The sequence below is a fragment of the Schistosoma haematobium genome, chromosome 5, assembly GCF_000699445.3.
Source record: "Schistosoma haematobium chromosome 5, whole genome shotgun sequence".
Lineage (NCBI taxonomy): Eukaryota > Metazoa > Platyhelminthes > Trematoda > Strigeidida > Schistosomatidae > Schistosoma > Schistosoma haematobium.
Genome location: NC_067200.1, coordinates 11681299 through 11698403, shown reverse-complemented (window position 1 = coordinate 11698403; position 17105 = coordinate 11681299). Strand labels below are relative to the sequence as shown.

The 17105-nt window shown below is 35.0% G+C and overlaps 1 protein-coding gene across 1 annotated transcript; it reads left to right on the top strand.

Moving 5' to 3' along the window:
• Positions 1 to 3717: 3717 nt before the first annotated feature.
• GAS8 (Dynein regulatory complex subunit 4) lies at positions 3718 to 15176 on the top strand. Its single transcript, XM_035730020.2, has 9 exons — positions 3718 to 3755; positions 3796 to 4107; positions 4148 to 4369; positions 4407 to 4652; positions 5593 to 5760; positions 7400 to 7486; positions 9037 to 9246; positions 13578 to 13643; positions 14800 to 15176. The coding sequence occupies exons 1-9, from the start codon at positions 3753 to 3755 to the stop codon at positions 14947 to 14949; spliced, it is 1464 nt and encodes a 487-aa protein (XP_035589286.2). The 5' UTR covers positions 3718 to 3752; the 3' UTR covers positions 14950 to 15176.
• Positions 15177 to 17105: the final 1929 nt, after the last annotated feature.

Here is a 17105-nt window from a genome sequence, read left to right as displayed (position 1 = left end):
AGTCCTACTCACTGCCTTCTCGTGGCAGGGGTGTCGTTCACGAAATTGAGAAGACGAAAAGCGAATAAGAGCCGCTTTAACCGGATCCCAAACCAAATCAATGGTGCACATGGGCTCCAGTATCCTGGGGGAACAAATGGCGCATGAACCAATTTTTGGTTACCGGCTACCATGGGACTACATCTCCTTACGATGCTCTACTGCCTTGTGGGTCAGACCTTTAGGTCAAAGGCTCGGGGAGTGACCCCCTAAGATAACCACCTGGTTTGGTCTGGGCGCCCGGGCAGTAGCATACCCCACGCACAAATATAGTGCTAGTGAAAATGTCTGGCGCATACATATTTGGTGCCCTCCTGTACCAATATTTATGTGTTCAAATAAAATTAATAAAAGTACTACAAATATGATGATTAATATGGTGTTAAAAGTGTTTTGTCCTACTTGAGTCAGGTGGTGGTTTGCAGGCTCAAAAAATGAAAACTATAAGGTTCGCGCGATGACTAGTTGGGATAGTGGTGTGAGTTTCTTGAGACTGACCATAGCTGCGCAGTAGCAATAGGTTCAATGAATTACCTGTTTACTCTAAATAAAAACTAAGATGGGACATGAAGTCATGAGGGAGAGTCTAATACAACTCCGACAAAGAGGGAAAAGCGGAAATTCATATTCCGACGTGAATTGGGCTTATAGAGAGCCCATTGTATGTTAGTAAGGCTATGATGTTTTCTAATGTATCTGTAAACTAACACAGTTGAAGGATTCATCAAGAAGTATTATAAGCCCATGTAACTCATCCGCCACGAATATATCTAAGGCAAAATTGTTGCGTATTGGTGTATACTTGATGATGATGATTTCTTGAGCTTTTGTCGTTCGTTTGAATTTTGACCGTGGATATTTTATCTCGATTGTTGTATATATGCGGGCTTTGGGTAAAGACTATCTTATCATCGCCTTTGTGAAACTTATTGCCGACCACTACGGATGTCGGCGTGACATTGTGACAGAATATTGAGTTGAGAAAAGCATAGTATCGCGTAGGCAGGTGCATTAGTTGGTGCCAACCATGTATGTCTAAGGATCTAAGTATGTTTTCAAATCACTATGGACTAGAGTGTTTCTGCCAGTTGACGCTTGATAGGTTGAAATCATAGTAAATAATTTCTCATGAGAAATCTAGTGGGGGCTGTCTTGGCAAATGGTTCACATAAGTAGTACCAGCTGAACTGTGTGTGTTTGGAGTACAACACATGCATCTAATTGGTATTTTATAGCCAAAAGTGTGTACAGTAACCATATCGAGTCAAGTACCTTATTGAGTTTAGTATCGCCTTAGATTTCATCTCTCATGTTTCCAGATGCACATATGGGAACATCGTCTTCCACTTTAGAGCTTTATTCATGGAGGAAGAGTTTACACAAGTATGTCAGAAGCTATGAGCCTAAAACATTTGAGGACAATTAAACTTCCGTTATTTGAACAAGTGAAGAGTTGCTTGAAAGCACCAGAGTGCATAGATGAGCCGTTTTATCTAGTAAAAAATCAGGCAGTGATCAGCAGGTATGTTGAATATTATTTAGCAAGGGAGTGTGGTTTTAAATTCAGGTTCGTTCGACTTTTTAGTAATATAGTAAATTGGAGAGATGTGATTTAGCGATTTTTCTGATGGAAAAAAGAAGCTTGTTCTGGGATAATAGGTGATGTAGAGTGAGTTGAATGGATATGCGGTACATATATCTGTGGTTATGAGAGTCAGTTAATGAGCTATTGTAGTTGTGAACAGTTGTAATCATGGAGAAAATTTTCACCCTCCATTAGGCCAGAGTATACAGACGGTAACCTTAACCAGTAAGAAATATATCCATCCACGGTTAGAGACCTCATAGCAACACTGTTAAGAGGAAGAGAGCCAAAATGGACGAAGCGATTTGTGTGACAAAGCGGTGGGGTAACCAAGAGTTGTATGAGGTGGTTTGAACTGGGTAGTGTCTAGAATCACTAGGCAAGTTCTCAAGTAGGCCAACACTGTAGTTTTCGTCTGCTACGGCTCATTCTAGACTATTGTATATCGTTAAGAGGGATGTGTGGAAATGGTTACTGCTAACTATACTTCTGTTAGGATATGAAATCATAAGGAATTAAGTGACACCTGTCTAGATGTACCAAATAACTCCTGGTTAGTTAATAACAAAGAGTGAGAATAATAACTTAATTTCTGTCCTGAAAGCCGGTACCTTGACGTGTGTAGGGCAAAAAACGACTATTATTTATTTCAGATGACCATGACCCTTGGAATATCTTCAAATATTCAATAGCATTTTACGTCAAAAGTAATAAATTATGGTGGGAAGTAATTAATGATGACAATGGTTGAACATCCATCAGTGTCTAGGCACCTTTCAATTCAACCATTTGGGCTACACTGCACATAAGGTATACGACAGCAGTAACCACATAACTCATTGGACGTCTCTGGCATAATTCCTCCCTGAAAAAATCTTAGGAGTCAAAATAACTCATGACCTGAATACAATGGATCAACGATATGCTGTTAGATCTAAAGATTCTAACACATTGTAGGCATTATGAAGGACTTTCTCGCAATTAGGCGTAAATATATTCATCATTCCTCAAAAACTCTTAGTAAGAACAAGACTATAAAATGGTACGACTTTTTCGCACCTATTTAAAAGGCTACTTATATCTGCCTGAAATAGTTCAATGATCCACTCCTGGTAGGCATCCGTGAATGCTTTAGTCATCGTGTATGTAACGACCTCAAAGGTAAACCTCCAAACATTGATCTGCCCTGAGTAAGAGGTGATTTACGCCTTGCGAGATGCAAAGAAATAATATTAGACCTGATGGAGTATTCCCCTCTTGTTACATCTTGTGACCGCCAAGTGGGGAGCAGTGACTTATCGATCGGACCAAAGACGCGTAAAACACGTGAGAGCAATCTAAAGTTCTGATCCCGCCTAGCCCAGCCAGATAATTCCAAAACACAAGCCTCAGCCTCAGCGATATGAATCATTTATTTCAAACATACTCGGTTTATATATCAACTAGACAGACCACAACTTACCAAAAAATATGGAACAACGTTTGTACAATATTTAGCCAAAAGTGGCTGTGAATGAGGGAGATAGTAATTAATAGACAGGCCACGACTCAAGAATGGTAAATCGTATAGTAATAGTCCATGGGTCAAATTAAAGCTTATAATAAGAGTGACATGAATATGAACAGTTAAGTTACATAACAATTATACGATAAAAATATACTCATAGTATTGGTCCATAAATGGATCCCAAAAATTACCATTCATTATTCTTATCGGGATATAACACCCCTCAACAAGGTTAGGGAAGCTCGAAACCAAAAGGTGAATGAAAAAGCCAAGAAAGATCAATATCCTCGTGAAATATGAACTTTCCTAATGCGCAATAAACTCCGAGGATCTGTCACCCAAGAATCTCCAGCCGATTTCTCAATCTACTCATTCAAGAGATGACGGAACGCAAGCAACCTGGAAGAAGAGAACTAAATTAAGTCATCTGGACTCTGTCAACGGATAATAAATATCCAAAAAACCTGAACATTTGTTACTTTTAGACTTTTGATATCAAAAATTGGGCACGAAGAAATCTTTGGGTTTCCACTCACCTATTATGAAAAATTAAATATTGGATGTTGTTTGAACTATTAACTGTATTGACTACGGTTACGAAACGTTTTCAAGACTCAGAACATGGTTAGAATAAAATAAGGAAAATGATTTTATTTATGTTTAGCCACCCAAAAAGAAGCCTGGAAAGAAGAAGGGGAAAAAGTCTTCAACTTCCTCTAAGTCCAAAACGCCAACTGTCGTAGATGGTGTTTCAACAACAGAGATGACAAAGGAAGAGTTAGAAGAACACATCATCCGACTTCGAGAAGAGCTAGAAAGAGAAAGAGAAGAGAGAAATTACTTTCAGCTAGAAAGAGACAAAGTGAACACGTTCTGGGAAATATCCAAACAGCAACTAGAAGATCGGTCAGCCGAACTAAGAAATAAAGAACGTGAGATGGAAGAATCTGAAGAAAGGCATCAGTTAGAACTGAAAGTAAAGAACATTTTGACATAAATATATCGAACCTTTGTAGGTTTACAAACAAAAGGTCAAACATCTACTATATGAGCACCAAAATAATATTTCTGAATTGAAAGCGGAGACTGCAACTGCTATTCGAATCAACCAAGAAGAACATTTGAAAGTTCAGGGACTTTTAAGACAAGACGAACAAAACCTGAAGATCAAGCTGAGGGAAACTCAGCTTTCTAGTGAAGACAATGTCAGAACCCTGAAGAAAGAACACGAACATGAAGTAAAAAAATGAATTGGATCAAATAGAGACTTTTTAGATGCACGAAATAAGAAAAGATTTTGAAAGAAAGATGGAGGAACAAAAAAAGATATACATGAAAAATACAAAAGAACTGAAGGAAAAGCTTGATCTTCAAAGGAAAAATGAACTGCATGAGACAGAGGAGAGAAAAAATAATCATATAAATGCTCTTATGCGTAGTCATGAGAAATCATATGCGGAGATGAAGAACTATTACAATGATATTACTTTAAATAACCTAGCTTTAATAAACACACTAAAGGTAAGTATGAAGGGTCCTACTTGTTGATAATAATCTCTTCAATATAAAATGGCGACGGCAAAAATATCACTAGTAGATTTATCTAGTAAACAATTTCGGATGTCTTCAACAATTATTGAAGATGAATTTGGCGTTAAGCATCGCTCGAATCTTTTCTCAGTTAACCGTATCGTCTGAAATGTTTCAGACAGTGCGCTAGTTAACTTTAAGGACATAATACTTTTTGCAATCGATTTCGTTATCTTTTTTTAAATTACGATTAAATTATTTCTGGAAAATATTGCCATAGTATGGTGAATTTTGAACCCCCAGGTTACCAGATTTTACTTTCTGGTATACAAAATCCTCATTACCATAATATAAAGTATTCTAACTCGCGAACTTTATAGTTTATTTTTTTAAGGCATTTTCGGAATAATATATCAAAGATATATACACAAGCATATGAAAACGCAAACTAAGATGCATTCGGTGACAGAAGCTATCACTTTTCATGAACGTAAAGGCGCTGTTTCATTTTTATTGCTAAACGTTATTCAGAACCACCTCACTTACTTCAAAAAAGCTAGGAGTTGAAAAGTACTGTTCAAACATTTTATGCTTTATCCATATTTCTAGCCATTATTGATATGCTTTTAGCATTCTTCGGAAATCTGGTTTAGTAGTGATAACACTTAAATAAAAGCTTGCTAATGGAAGAGAATTTTGCATTATTAGCATTTATAAGTAGTAATAATGCTCATCTCACTGTCACAAGTAATATTTCTGGAAGGCAAAACATTTATTAAATTTGTATTCGATTATGACCTCTGGGGAAATTTAAGTTCAACTAGCTACCGACACCTAATAACTTTATTTCTTTCCTTTTCTTTAATTGTACTTTTATTCAGTAGTTTAGCTGTGTAATTACCATTGCATGCTTGTTCTATTATAAATACAGGAACAACTAGAAGAACGAAAAAAGAATGAGGAACGCTTAGAGCGTCGAGCAAATGAGATAGCAGCTGAAAACCGCCGACTAGTAGAGCCTTTAAATAAAGCTAAAGAAGAAAACACCGAGATGAAAAGGCAAATGGCTAACTATGAAAAAGACAAGACTGTTTTAAAAGCAAGTGATTTTAATAATTTCTAAAATAAAAAAGTGGAGGGATTTTGAATGTGCAGGGAGATTTTCGATAATGTGAGCAATTAAGTTCGACCTATATTCCCTCGATACAAGGGAAAGCTCATCTAGAATTTATGTAATCTGAAATATATTCGCATATTTAGTCTAGTACTCGATATATTGTTGTGCTACCTGATGCGCCTAAAAGAAAAAACTACAGTGTATGTAAATGATGTAAGCATTTTTAAAAATAAGCTTAAACGGGACTTTAACTATTCTATATTGACTGTCAGAAGGCATTAGTTTGCACTTTTGGTTTAAATGCCTGTCAGTGAATTCATGCTCTTTGATTAGCTTTCATATGTCAGTCTTTTGCTCTTGCTCTGGTTGGATTTAAACAATTGCCTTTTAATTGTCAAAAAATACGCACTCTTCTGGGTTAAGATATCTTGTTAGAATTGTCATAAAACGTTTTTGATAGGCGAAGTTTCATTCTCTATCTGTGGGTTTCTTACCTAAGTGTTCGACAACAAACAACTGCTGTTGCTAAGCAATGCGTTTACACTATTTTTGTTTTTGCTGGCTATGACTTTCAGACGCACAGCAGAACGAGTTTCCTTGATATGATGCGTTCTTGAACTACCATTGACCATTAAATTTACAAAGTGCAGGAGAAGTAACATAACTTTGTTTCACATAATAATCTCGTTTGTTTTATCAATTATTTATAATGATCAATTCAAAGAAAGCATGAGGCTTTTATCACAACAACGAAATGAAGCAAATAATTACCAATAATATCATTAGCATGATTTATTGAAAAGTAATGTGGTGTTCTGCGGAACTCAAAGGTCATTTGTGGGAATTTCAATAAAAACTGACAATTTTTACACCATATGCAACAATAATTTCTAACATTTTAGCACCTAACACCGACAACTTTACACATAATCGGATACAATTTTCAGATTTTGCGTGGATCGTGATACCTTTCAACCAATGAGTTAAAACCCAATGATTACAGCCTCCAAAATGTACGAACGTCGTAAACTTTGCCTTTGAGAACTTATCACACAATTTGCTTTGACACAAAGTTCATAACTTTCCACTAGAAGTGCAAAATCAGTTTTTGGGCTAGTTATTAGTGGAAACATAATGATGATAATGGTAATGATAATAATTAATAGTAGTAGTAGCAGTAATAGTAGCGGTAGCAGCAGTAGTATAGTAGTAATAATAGTACGAAAGATTGTTTCATCAATAGTATTGTGGCAGTTCTACCGTTATCCTGGAAAAGCTTTAGATATATAGGGGATTATGAAAAGCAAAGTACGTAAATTAGCTGGAAAGGAAGAGAAAGAGTGAGCCAACCACTCAGTAAGTACTCAGGATGTGGTTGAACTTATTAATAGAGTCAACCGATAACACTTAGTAATAGTGTCAGACACTCCAACGACCACAACTAGGAGTGCTAGCATGATATTTTGAACCTGTTACAAGCGATTTAATTTGAATATAACAATTACCCCATAGAAAACGAATTAGCTAAAGAAACGCTAACCAGAATCCTTTTGGTGAGAACTATTCCCAGGTTTAAAAACTATTAATATGGATGATTTTTCTTTCCCATTTCTTATATTAGCAAACTAAAGCTTTATTAAAAACTTGTGAAAAAGAAAAGAAACGTACTGAATGGAAATATGATATTTTGGAACAACAATTTAAACACGTAAGTATATATATGACGAATTCCCACAAACCGTCATTTCAAAGATGCCTACCTGGAATTCTCCATCTACCAAATCGACTCAGATTAACAGTTAGTGACATTGTAGACAGCTGCGATATCTTTGTTTATCCCTCCTTTTAATTTTATCCCAAGTTTACCAGCATCGGCCTTATATGTAAGCAGTAACTTGGAATACAGCCATCTAAGAAAATGAATGTTTATAATTTCATCCATTGATATTCATTGATATCTGATTGACAAACTCTTGATCCACATATGACCCAAGTTGGTAAAAGCCAACCATTCTCTCGGTATCTTCACAAGTATCTCATGGGTCACTAACTTAACAGAAGTTGATTGATTATTCAACTAAGAATGACGTCTGATAAGAGTCACTTTTGTAACTTGTGTCAAAACTCACTTTAGGATTTCATCGATCTAGTTCAGTCAGTCAGTCATATGCAACGTAGAGTTTGGCATGTATGTCCACCCTAGCAAATACGAATTAATGTTATCAGCGCTAACAGCAGCTCGTAGTAGGCTCATACTCAGTCAGTAGTGTTCGAGTAGAAAGCCTGTATATGATTAGCATACTTCTTCGGTATGTCTCTTAGTGACAGACACTATCACAAGACTTGACGATCGACAAAATCTAACACTACTCTAAGGCCAAGAAATAAAGCTACGGCCAGATTTATCAGGTGAGTCTATGTTCCAGAACCTGACAGAAGACGAACTTTTGCTTGGTACACCCATAGCCCGGTCTGAAACCAGCCTGATTTCACCGAGTTTCCTCTTCGTCAGTCCTAGTTAAGCATCAGGTGGCTATTGGGGCCAATATTGTGGACATTATGTTAGTCAAACAGGTCTCTATGCAACTTTTACAAGAGAATTTCTGGACGATCAGCAATAGAAGCCCTTCAGGTGCGATTACGTGCGGTTCACAGATTCTAGTATCTCAGTTAATCTAACTACTAAAACTGAACTATCATCGCTAAAGATCTCTAGGAACAACTGATCAAAGCCTGTTATCTTTTCATGCTTTAGATTAGCTATGAATTTTCTACTTCATTAAGACTCAAGGAGCTTATGCTGTATGGTAACAGTAAGGAATTGAAAGGCAACTCGAGACAGGTTAAACTGTCTTCCAAAATGTTTCGCCTGTTGTCCCAATCTCATAAATATTCCCACTAACTCGAAAGTTCTTAACACCTATTTCTTTGACTAATGTGATAGGCTGTCTATTGTTGGCTGTTGCTATTACCTTTTCCATCTCTTTTGCTTTCTCTGTCCACCACTACTTACGAACAGTACGTAGACTTGTCAGTCTGTGTTTAAGATATCCTTACTCCTCATAGTGCTTCTAGCTTGACTGGATGAATTACAAGCATCTGTTATTTCAGTAGACACCATCAAAATTCAGCCTTGTAGCTAAAGTCACTGATATGACAATACTACTATTTTCATAGTTGTTTGGATATTATGAATTTTTAACGTGTATTTCAAAAAAATATTCTGACTATGCTAATTACAAATATTTCTTGATTCAGATTGAAGCTGAACGTAATGATTTATATGAGAAATTTGTACTAGCTATTCAAGAAGTTCAACAGAAATGTGGATTAAAGAATATATTGTTAGAGAAACGTTTAACTGCACTAACGGAAACAATTGAAAAGAAAGAAGCACAATTAAGTGAAGTTTTATCAGCAAGTAATTTAGATCCTATCTCTATGGCAACAGTATCAAGGAAATTAGGCGTAAGTTTTTTTCATATGTTACAATCCTTCTACTCTAGGATTAAATTAACCTCAAAGTTTTGGCTAAAATTATTGAAATCTCAAGTTTTAACTTGATTATCCACTCTCAATTTTACAAAAGTCAAACTACTTATAGTTTGTCAATAGCTTGACAAGTTAACCTCAACAATTGGTAGTGTACTAGTCCTTTAATAAGTACTCGAATTAGGGTCAAAAATCACTCTTGTCACAAAGTTAGAGTACATCATTCTAGGCTTTTTCAATGTGATCTTAGTTTGTATTAATGCGCTTGTCTAATCTGTGTTTTCGTCGTTCTGAGCACCATTGGAACCTCACAGAAGTGAGGCTCTTCATCTGCATTGTTTCACGTTTTATGGTCTTTACATTTCTATGACTCCCATCCTATTATCATTTTGCATTTCTGGGATAAAACAAAATCTCAGGAGGCTGTGTTCGGCGATTTAGTAAGTAATGTATCCTAGTGTAGTAATTGACTTATAGTCCTAAAACTTCTAGATGATCATTCCTGAGTGTATGGGCTCACTGTCATAATGAAACAAACCATCAGCATTATATAAATTTTGTTACTTACGACAAAAGATTTCTCAAGAGACTGTGAGCCACTACGCACAAGATAGAATCCATGGTTCTTCCTTCAGGAGGAAACTTATGGTGTTATAAACCATGAGTATATTCTATTTGATGTCATTACCAAAGCTGTCATTACAGACTTCTAATTTGTCTTTCAAAAAAAGGTCAAATCTAGTAGTCTAGACATTTCGTGTGTATACATTGTCATCATTCAATCATTGGAAAAATTACAAAATACAAACTTCTATGATCTGTTTTCACACAATCAAGACCTTCAACATTCTAGAAGTGAACTAACTTGATAAGTATGAAGATGATTTCCAATATGCAATTGTGATAATAACCAGACGTCGGTCAATGCAAGTTTTAGTATTCATATGAATAATCACCAGTGTACAATATTTAGTATCTAATTACTGAGTGAAAACCTAAATATAGACGTTTTTCAAGTCATCTCACTATATAACTTACTACTTTCATTCTTTACTTTTATTTATTATCAATCTGGACATTGTTAACCCTACATTCCAAAGGATTTTAAGGAATGTTTGAAATTTTATCAGTGATTTAAATCGCTTTTATCTTTTAAGTTGTTATTCCTCCTAAAGGTCTAAGCTGAACAATAAAAACTATCCGATTAAGAGAAAGTAATTAAACAGAGGTTTGATTTATACGTATCCGAAGTTTGACTGTGTGGATACTCGCTGGTTTTTAGAGATGTTTCAACTACTTTGATTGTTTATTGGTAGATTTTTTGAATTATTTAAGTCATGAAATCAGATCAAGATTATGCTACATTGTTATTTTCTAGAACATCAACAAAGAGAGTCCCTGTTATGATGTTAAGTGTTCAACAAATGATTTGTATTTCACTTAAATCATGACCCGATCTAAATTGGACTGAAGGTCCAGTGTTCGACTCTCACTTACTGTGTTGTGAATGCATACTGCTGATGAGTTCCGTACTATGGTTAAACGGTTATTCAGTGCTCCTATGTTTTCAGTGATGGTCTAACATAGATCGGTTCATCATTTCAATGAAATTCAATAATCCTGTGTTGAAGTCTCAAGATTCTGCGTCTGATATTCAAGAGGGTCCTGGGTGCGTATAGTCAAGGAATTCCATACTAAGATAAAATAGCTATTGAGTTCCTTTCAATTTTTAGTGATTATCCATACCAGTCAAACTCATAATATCAACCATTTATAGAAAAAAATAGATCATAATCTACACTTGCCATTTCGATCACTTTTTTAAGAAAATTTAATTCCCGTGATCTGGAAGAGAAAAAAGATTCAGAGAGGGAATAAATGAGCAGATCATTTGATTACATAAAGGTTTAGTGTTGATCTAATTTATTAAACATGTACTGGATTACTATGATATTATTATTGGATTTTTAATGAATGGTTAACAGTTAGTGAGGATAAGCACCGTACCCAAAATAGATGAAAATTAATCATTCCTTTCTCAACAGCTATGGTGTATTAACTTTATGAAATTATGCTATCAGTAACAAGAATTTAGAAGTGATCAACAGGAAGTCATGGATTGAGAGTTTTTTTACAAGATTTCTAATCTGAATCTGTGCTTCATTTTACTTAAGACTATAGAAATACCATTCGTGACAACTGTTAACTCGTACGAAACCTAGATTTAATGCTTCTTGTTTACCATCTTTGTTCACAAAATATTAAACAAAGTTGAATACTGTTATTTCAAATCGTCTTAATGGGGGGAATCCCATCAAAAATTATGATGATAAAGCACATATGTTAGGTCTATCGAATCGTCCAGGTCATCCAATTAAGGTACGCGCAAAACCGAAGTTCTCAAAACAACGATTTGTCTACAATAGCGGTTCTTTATTGAATAATACACAAAAATTAGTTACGAACCTCAAATTGTGAGGTGTCTGTGGTGTTTAACGCGTCCTTTTGTATGAAATAAAAACGGTTCCTGTAACGGTAACATAAAGAATCATTACAACGTACGATAGTACAAAAGACAGCTGATAGCTGTGTCTAAATTTGGTAACAGTTTATCAACGACCGAAACCCGAACCCAGAGCAAAACAATATAGAAACTGATGCGTTTAAACAAATGCAAAAAACCGTAGATAACTGCTATAGTGATTAAGGTAAGGTAATTATAATAATAAATACAATAAACTTTATAAGTATATGTAAATATTTCAGACGACAACTTGCACTACAGCATAAGTTTATAAATTGCTGGGAATACAACTGTTTACTGAATGCAAATAAATAGTATAAAACAATACGCAAAAGAGTGGAAGAGAAGTGAATAAGAACAATGTAAAACAAACTTAACAACATCATTGGTCGTGGTTAATTGATCAGTTAGTGCAAAAAAATATGGGCAATTTAGAGTTACACACAAATATTGGGTTCACCAGTGTCACTATGGTCGACTGAAGAGAAATGATTTTCAAAATTCATAGTCTGACGAAATTTGTTTATAAAGTTAAGAAACAAATAATTTGATATTGACTTCAACTGTTTTACATAAGGTGAATGTCAAACTGGCAAATCCAATGAAATACTTGGAAGTTAAGACGGTTAGAAGTCAATACTGATTGAAGTATACCAATCCAGTTGTATAATATAGCTTATAAATGTCTTTGGATAACCTACATGCTTTTGAATCATTGAAATACAATTAGAATTCACTTGAACTACAATCTAGACCCTTAACTTAATACAGTTAAGTAGTCTAGCCACATATGTGTTTTGTTCTGATGTCCTATTCAGTTGCAATACATACTTCCTATGGTACATCAACCTGATTACACAAATGAAGGGACTGAATTGAGTAGAAAAATTTAGTTGTTACGCAGAAGTATAATATACACAAATTATTGGTATACATACGATTGTCCTTCTGACGTGGATATGAACATTTAAGCCGAAACTTTGAGTAGGGGCATAATCGACGTTCTTCAGGAGGACGCTTTGTTTTAATCTCTAACTAGTCTTTTGACCTTGGAATACTATGTCAGCACGAACATAAGTTATGTCTATACTAACATTCCCTATAAATTTGTTTTGAACATACTCTATGGTTCTAAATACACTAAATGAATTCCAATAAAGCATGAAACTTCAATTTCAGATTTATCTCTCCTCCTGTAATGAGTTTCAAACGAATTTCTAAACCTTGTGATAATGGTTTGTAAAACAAATTGGTCAGATTCTCAAGAGAATTTCTTCTTTAAGATCATGGAGCAATTGTGTAAATATCTAAATTCACTTGGTGTTGTTTTACTTGTATTTTCCCATTATTATTTAGGACTGCAACTGATCAGTCTCATGTTGGCATATGTGCATCCTGTGTAGATTGCCTCGATATAGCCTTAAGTCACAAGTTTTTTAAGCAAAGATGTATGGTGGCTAACAGTGGAATCCAGGACGGGCGTGGATAACGCCATGACGTTTGAAGCGAGTGGTACTGGGTTCGAGTCCACCAGTGAATATCAACTCTGGGATGCAGGTATATCCAGCTAACGAGTCCCAAAGAGGGCGGAACGCGCGTCCTGGATTCCACTGCTAGCCACTATCCATCTTTGTGTAAATATCTGTTGTTATTAAAAACATAAGAAAATTAAATTTCGATGGTATGTTTCATACTACTTATAAAAATGAATATTTATAAAATTTAAAGTGTTAAAGTTTTATAGATATATGAACCTATATTTCTGTTTAAATCTTTTTACTAGGATATTCTAGATTCTAGAAATGGTACCATTAAAGAACTTCAGTATGAATTGGCAAGAGTTTGTAAGGTAAATATTCAATGACTACTTAAGTATTATATTATTTAAAGAGTAACTTTTTCGCGTTTAAAGACTGAATAGTCTTATGAAGATACTCCGTTTATGACGATATGAAAACAGAAACGAGGTCACATTGAATCTAAACTATAATTTATACAATCGACACTGTATGATTGAAGAGAGGGATTAATGAATGGATTTGTAGCTCTTTATAAGATCTCTTGAATACGAGTTATTTTGTTGAAAAATATTCAGCATAGGGTGAATGAAAATCCTCTCATTTGCTTGAACCAATGTACATAAATGTCAGGTTCTACGATGCACATGACTGAGCGACTGACTCAAACACTACAAAGTCAGTGAGTCCTCATTTTCACTTAATCCAAACCATAGAATTGCGGCCCAATGACTTGAATGCATCTTACTCTCTTTGAGATATGATTGTTCTGAGTTTGAGCCTGCATGAGATTCTATGTTTGTTTCCTTACTGCTCAGAAGGGCTAAAATGAAAAGAAATAGCTACCCAATGTTGTCTAGCAAGTGACGCATTCCTACAGTTGAAGAACATATAAAACTCAAAACAACTCTCAACCAATATTAAACACATCTTCAATATGAACATCAACACAGTCCTACTGTGTGAAGCTGAAACGTGCAGAACTACTACAACCATCATCAAAACAGTACAAGTATTTACAAATAATTGTCTACACAAGATACTCAATGTTTGTTGACTAGATATCATCAACAACAACCTTCTGTGGGAGATGACAAACCAGCTTCCAGATGAAAAGGAAATTAAGAAAAGACATTGGAGGTGGATAGAACATACATTGTGGAGATCACCAAACTGCATCACGAGCCAAACCCTAACTTGGAATCGTGAAGGGTAGCGGAAAAGAGGAAGGCCAAAGAACACATTACGTCAGGAAATGGAAGTAGATATGGAAAGGATGAATAATAACTGTAAAGATCTGGGAAGGATTGCTCAGGATAGGGTTGAATGAAGAGTGCTGATGGGTGGCCTATTCTCTTCCATGACGAATAACAGATGTAAGTAATTACCGTTGTCTAACTTTTTATTGACATCAATTCTTTAATGAATATTATTTACATACATTCAAATTAGTTTAAACTCAATTATTTATTTTAAAAAATCATTTAGGCGCATAATGATCTTTTATTGGCATGTGAATCAAAACTTCAACAATTTGGTATACCTTTTCAAGAACTTGGTTTCCGTCCATTAAAAACTACATTAAATACACAAAAATTAGGTCATGGACCAGCTGGTCTAGTATCTGTACCACCATAATCCTGATGATAATAATAATATGAAAGAAGAAAAATTTGAAAAGAAGAAAAAAAAAGGAAATTAACTAACAGATTCTAGTCAAATAATAAAATGACTATTGATTTTAAAAATTAAAAAAATATTGACATTTGAACAAGTGAACTCATTGAATTATTCCAAGAGAACAATCTCAATATTATGTAATAACATTACAGATGATACAATCAATACAGTTTATTGATAAATTGATCTTTTATTGTTTGTTTGTTTGTTTAACTAAACAATTTTGTAGTTGAATTCGTCCTAGTATGGGACTCCTCAGCAGTGTGTATCTACGATCCCACTTCGCGAGATTTGAACTCAGGATTCTGGCTTATTGATCTAGAGGTTGAGCGTTCGTATGCAAGACTGATAGGTATTGGAGTTTGAATCTCTCGAGGTGGGATCGTGAATGTGAACTGCTTAAGAGTCCTATATTAGGACAAAACGGCCATCTAGTACTTCCAGGTTTTCTCATGGTGATCTAGCCTTAATTGACTCATGAATTAAATTATAAAATCACCAAAAAAAATCTGCACAAAAAAACCCTTCTGATAATAAACAATTTTGATTGAGGTTTTTTGGGCGAGACTTTAATTTATGGACGAGCCAATCAAAAGCGTTTTAGAGATTTCAAGGTTACGGCGCCAACTTCAGTGCTTAATGCTAACGTACGATCGGTTCACAGGGGTTTCTATATAAAACGTGATAAGTGAGCGGCTATAACAAATAAAACAGCGAGACTATAATTTGTGGACGAATCAATCAGGTATAAGATAATAGATCTCGGATTTTGGCGTGAAATTCACTCACCCATTTGGCTAAACAGAGTTTTGGCATTATATCTGATGTCAGTTCGTGATGGAAACCCCATATATAATTTCTGACTAAGGCAGATTACGACAATTATCGCGAACTGGATAATAAAAGCACCAGTAACACTGGAGGCAGCCAGGTACTACAATATATACGGATGTTTGGAGAGCGTACAGACTCCTACATAGGCTTGGTTATGTGCATCGTGTCGTTATGCACAAGTGGCATTTTGTGCACTCAACAACCGGAGTGCACATAAACAATATTGAAGCTATATGGTCGAGGTTGAAAGAGTTTTTGATACTTTATCATGGCTCCAGAGGCCAACTTCTGTAGCCGTATGGATGATTTCCTCTACTGCATGCATTAGGATTTTAGAACCTCTGAACCTCTTTCTAACGTTGACAAGTTTTTGAACCACGTATAAGAAGTGTATCCACTTTATTTCCTTGGTTTTGTATAATATATTTTTACTCTGTGCTGACTGTTTGTTGATTGGCCAAATCTTTCTAAAGGTCACTGAAGTTTCGTTCAAAGGTCATCCATAAATTAGTGTCTCACCGTTTTTTGAATAAAGTTATGTTGTTATTTGTTTTGTTGGATAATTTTCATTTTGAATTAGTTCCTATCTACATTATATATCCTAGTAGTATGTATGATATAATGGCAGAAATGTAATTTTTTCGTTTGCCACGTTGTACTACTATGATACGATTCGATAGCCAATGTTTCAGTTTATACTAGAAAAATATCAGAAACTCGATTGATACGCTTTACAAAAACTGGATCAAATTATCCAAGATAATCGACGTATGACTAGTAATAGAGAACCAGAGTATATACCAGACGATTCTTTGTTCAACGCATTTACAAGCGCTCATACTTAGTAAACCCAGAGTGGAAATCAATAACGTGAAAGAAATTAGAAATTAAGTAACTAATAGGATGTGTCTGTGTTTTTGAGAGTCTTTTAATTATGATTAAGTATAATACTTAGGTTCAACTGACGGCAAACCTATACCATACTGATTGTTATAAAGATTAAGTAAGCCCTATTTTTTAAAGAGATACAATAGTAGATTCATTTCAGAGTTATGTAACATATTGCATTTTTAGTTTTCTGACCATGACTTCGACTTGACTCTTGGAAAAAAAACAAATGTTTGTTGTCTGGATGAAGTATTTTGTATCAGTTTGATGTTCAGTGTTCTCTCTAGAATTTTATTTAACTAAGTTAGTTAATACTCACTGATTAAGGAATATAGAACGGTGCCGTCGAAATCAGCAGTGTCTAGTGTGTGCTTCTGATGTCGACAGATATA

What these genes read in the sequence shown, in the direction of transcription:
- GAS8 (XM_035730020.2), top strand. An exon ending in AAGACAAGACTGTTTTAAAA is followed by an intron (nt 5,761 to 7,399) that starts GCAAGTGATTTT and finishes TTCTTATATTAG; the next exon opens with CAAACTAAAGCTTTATTAAA. An exon ending in AATTGGCAAGAGTTTGTAAG is followed by an intron (nt 13,644 to 14,799) that starts GTAAATATTCAA and finishes AAAATCATTTAG; the next exon opens with GCGCATAATGATCTTTTATT.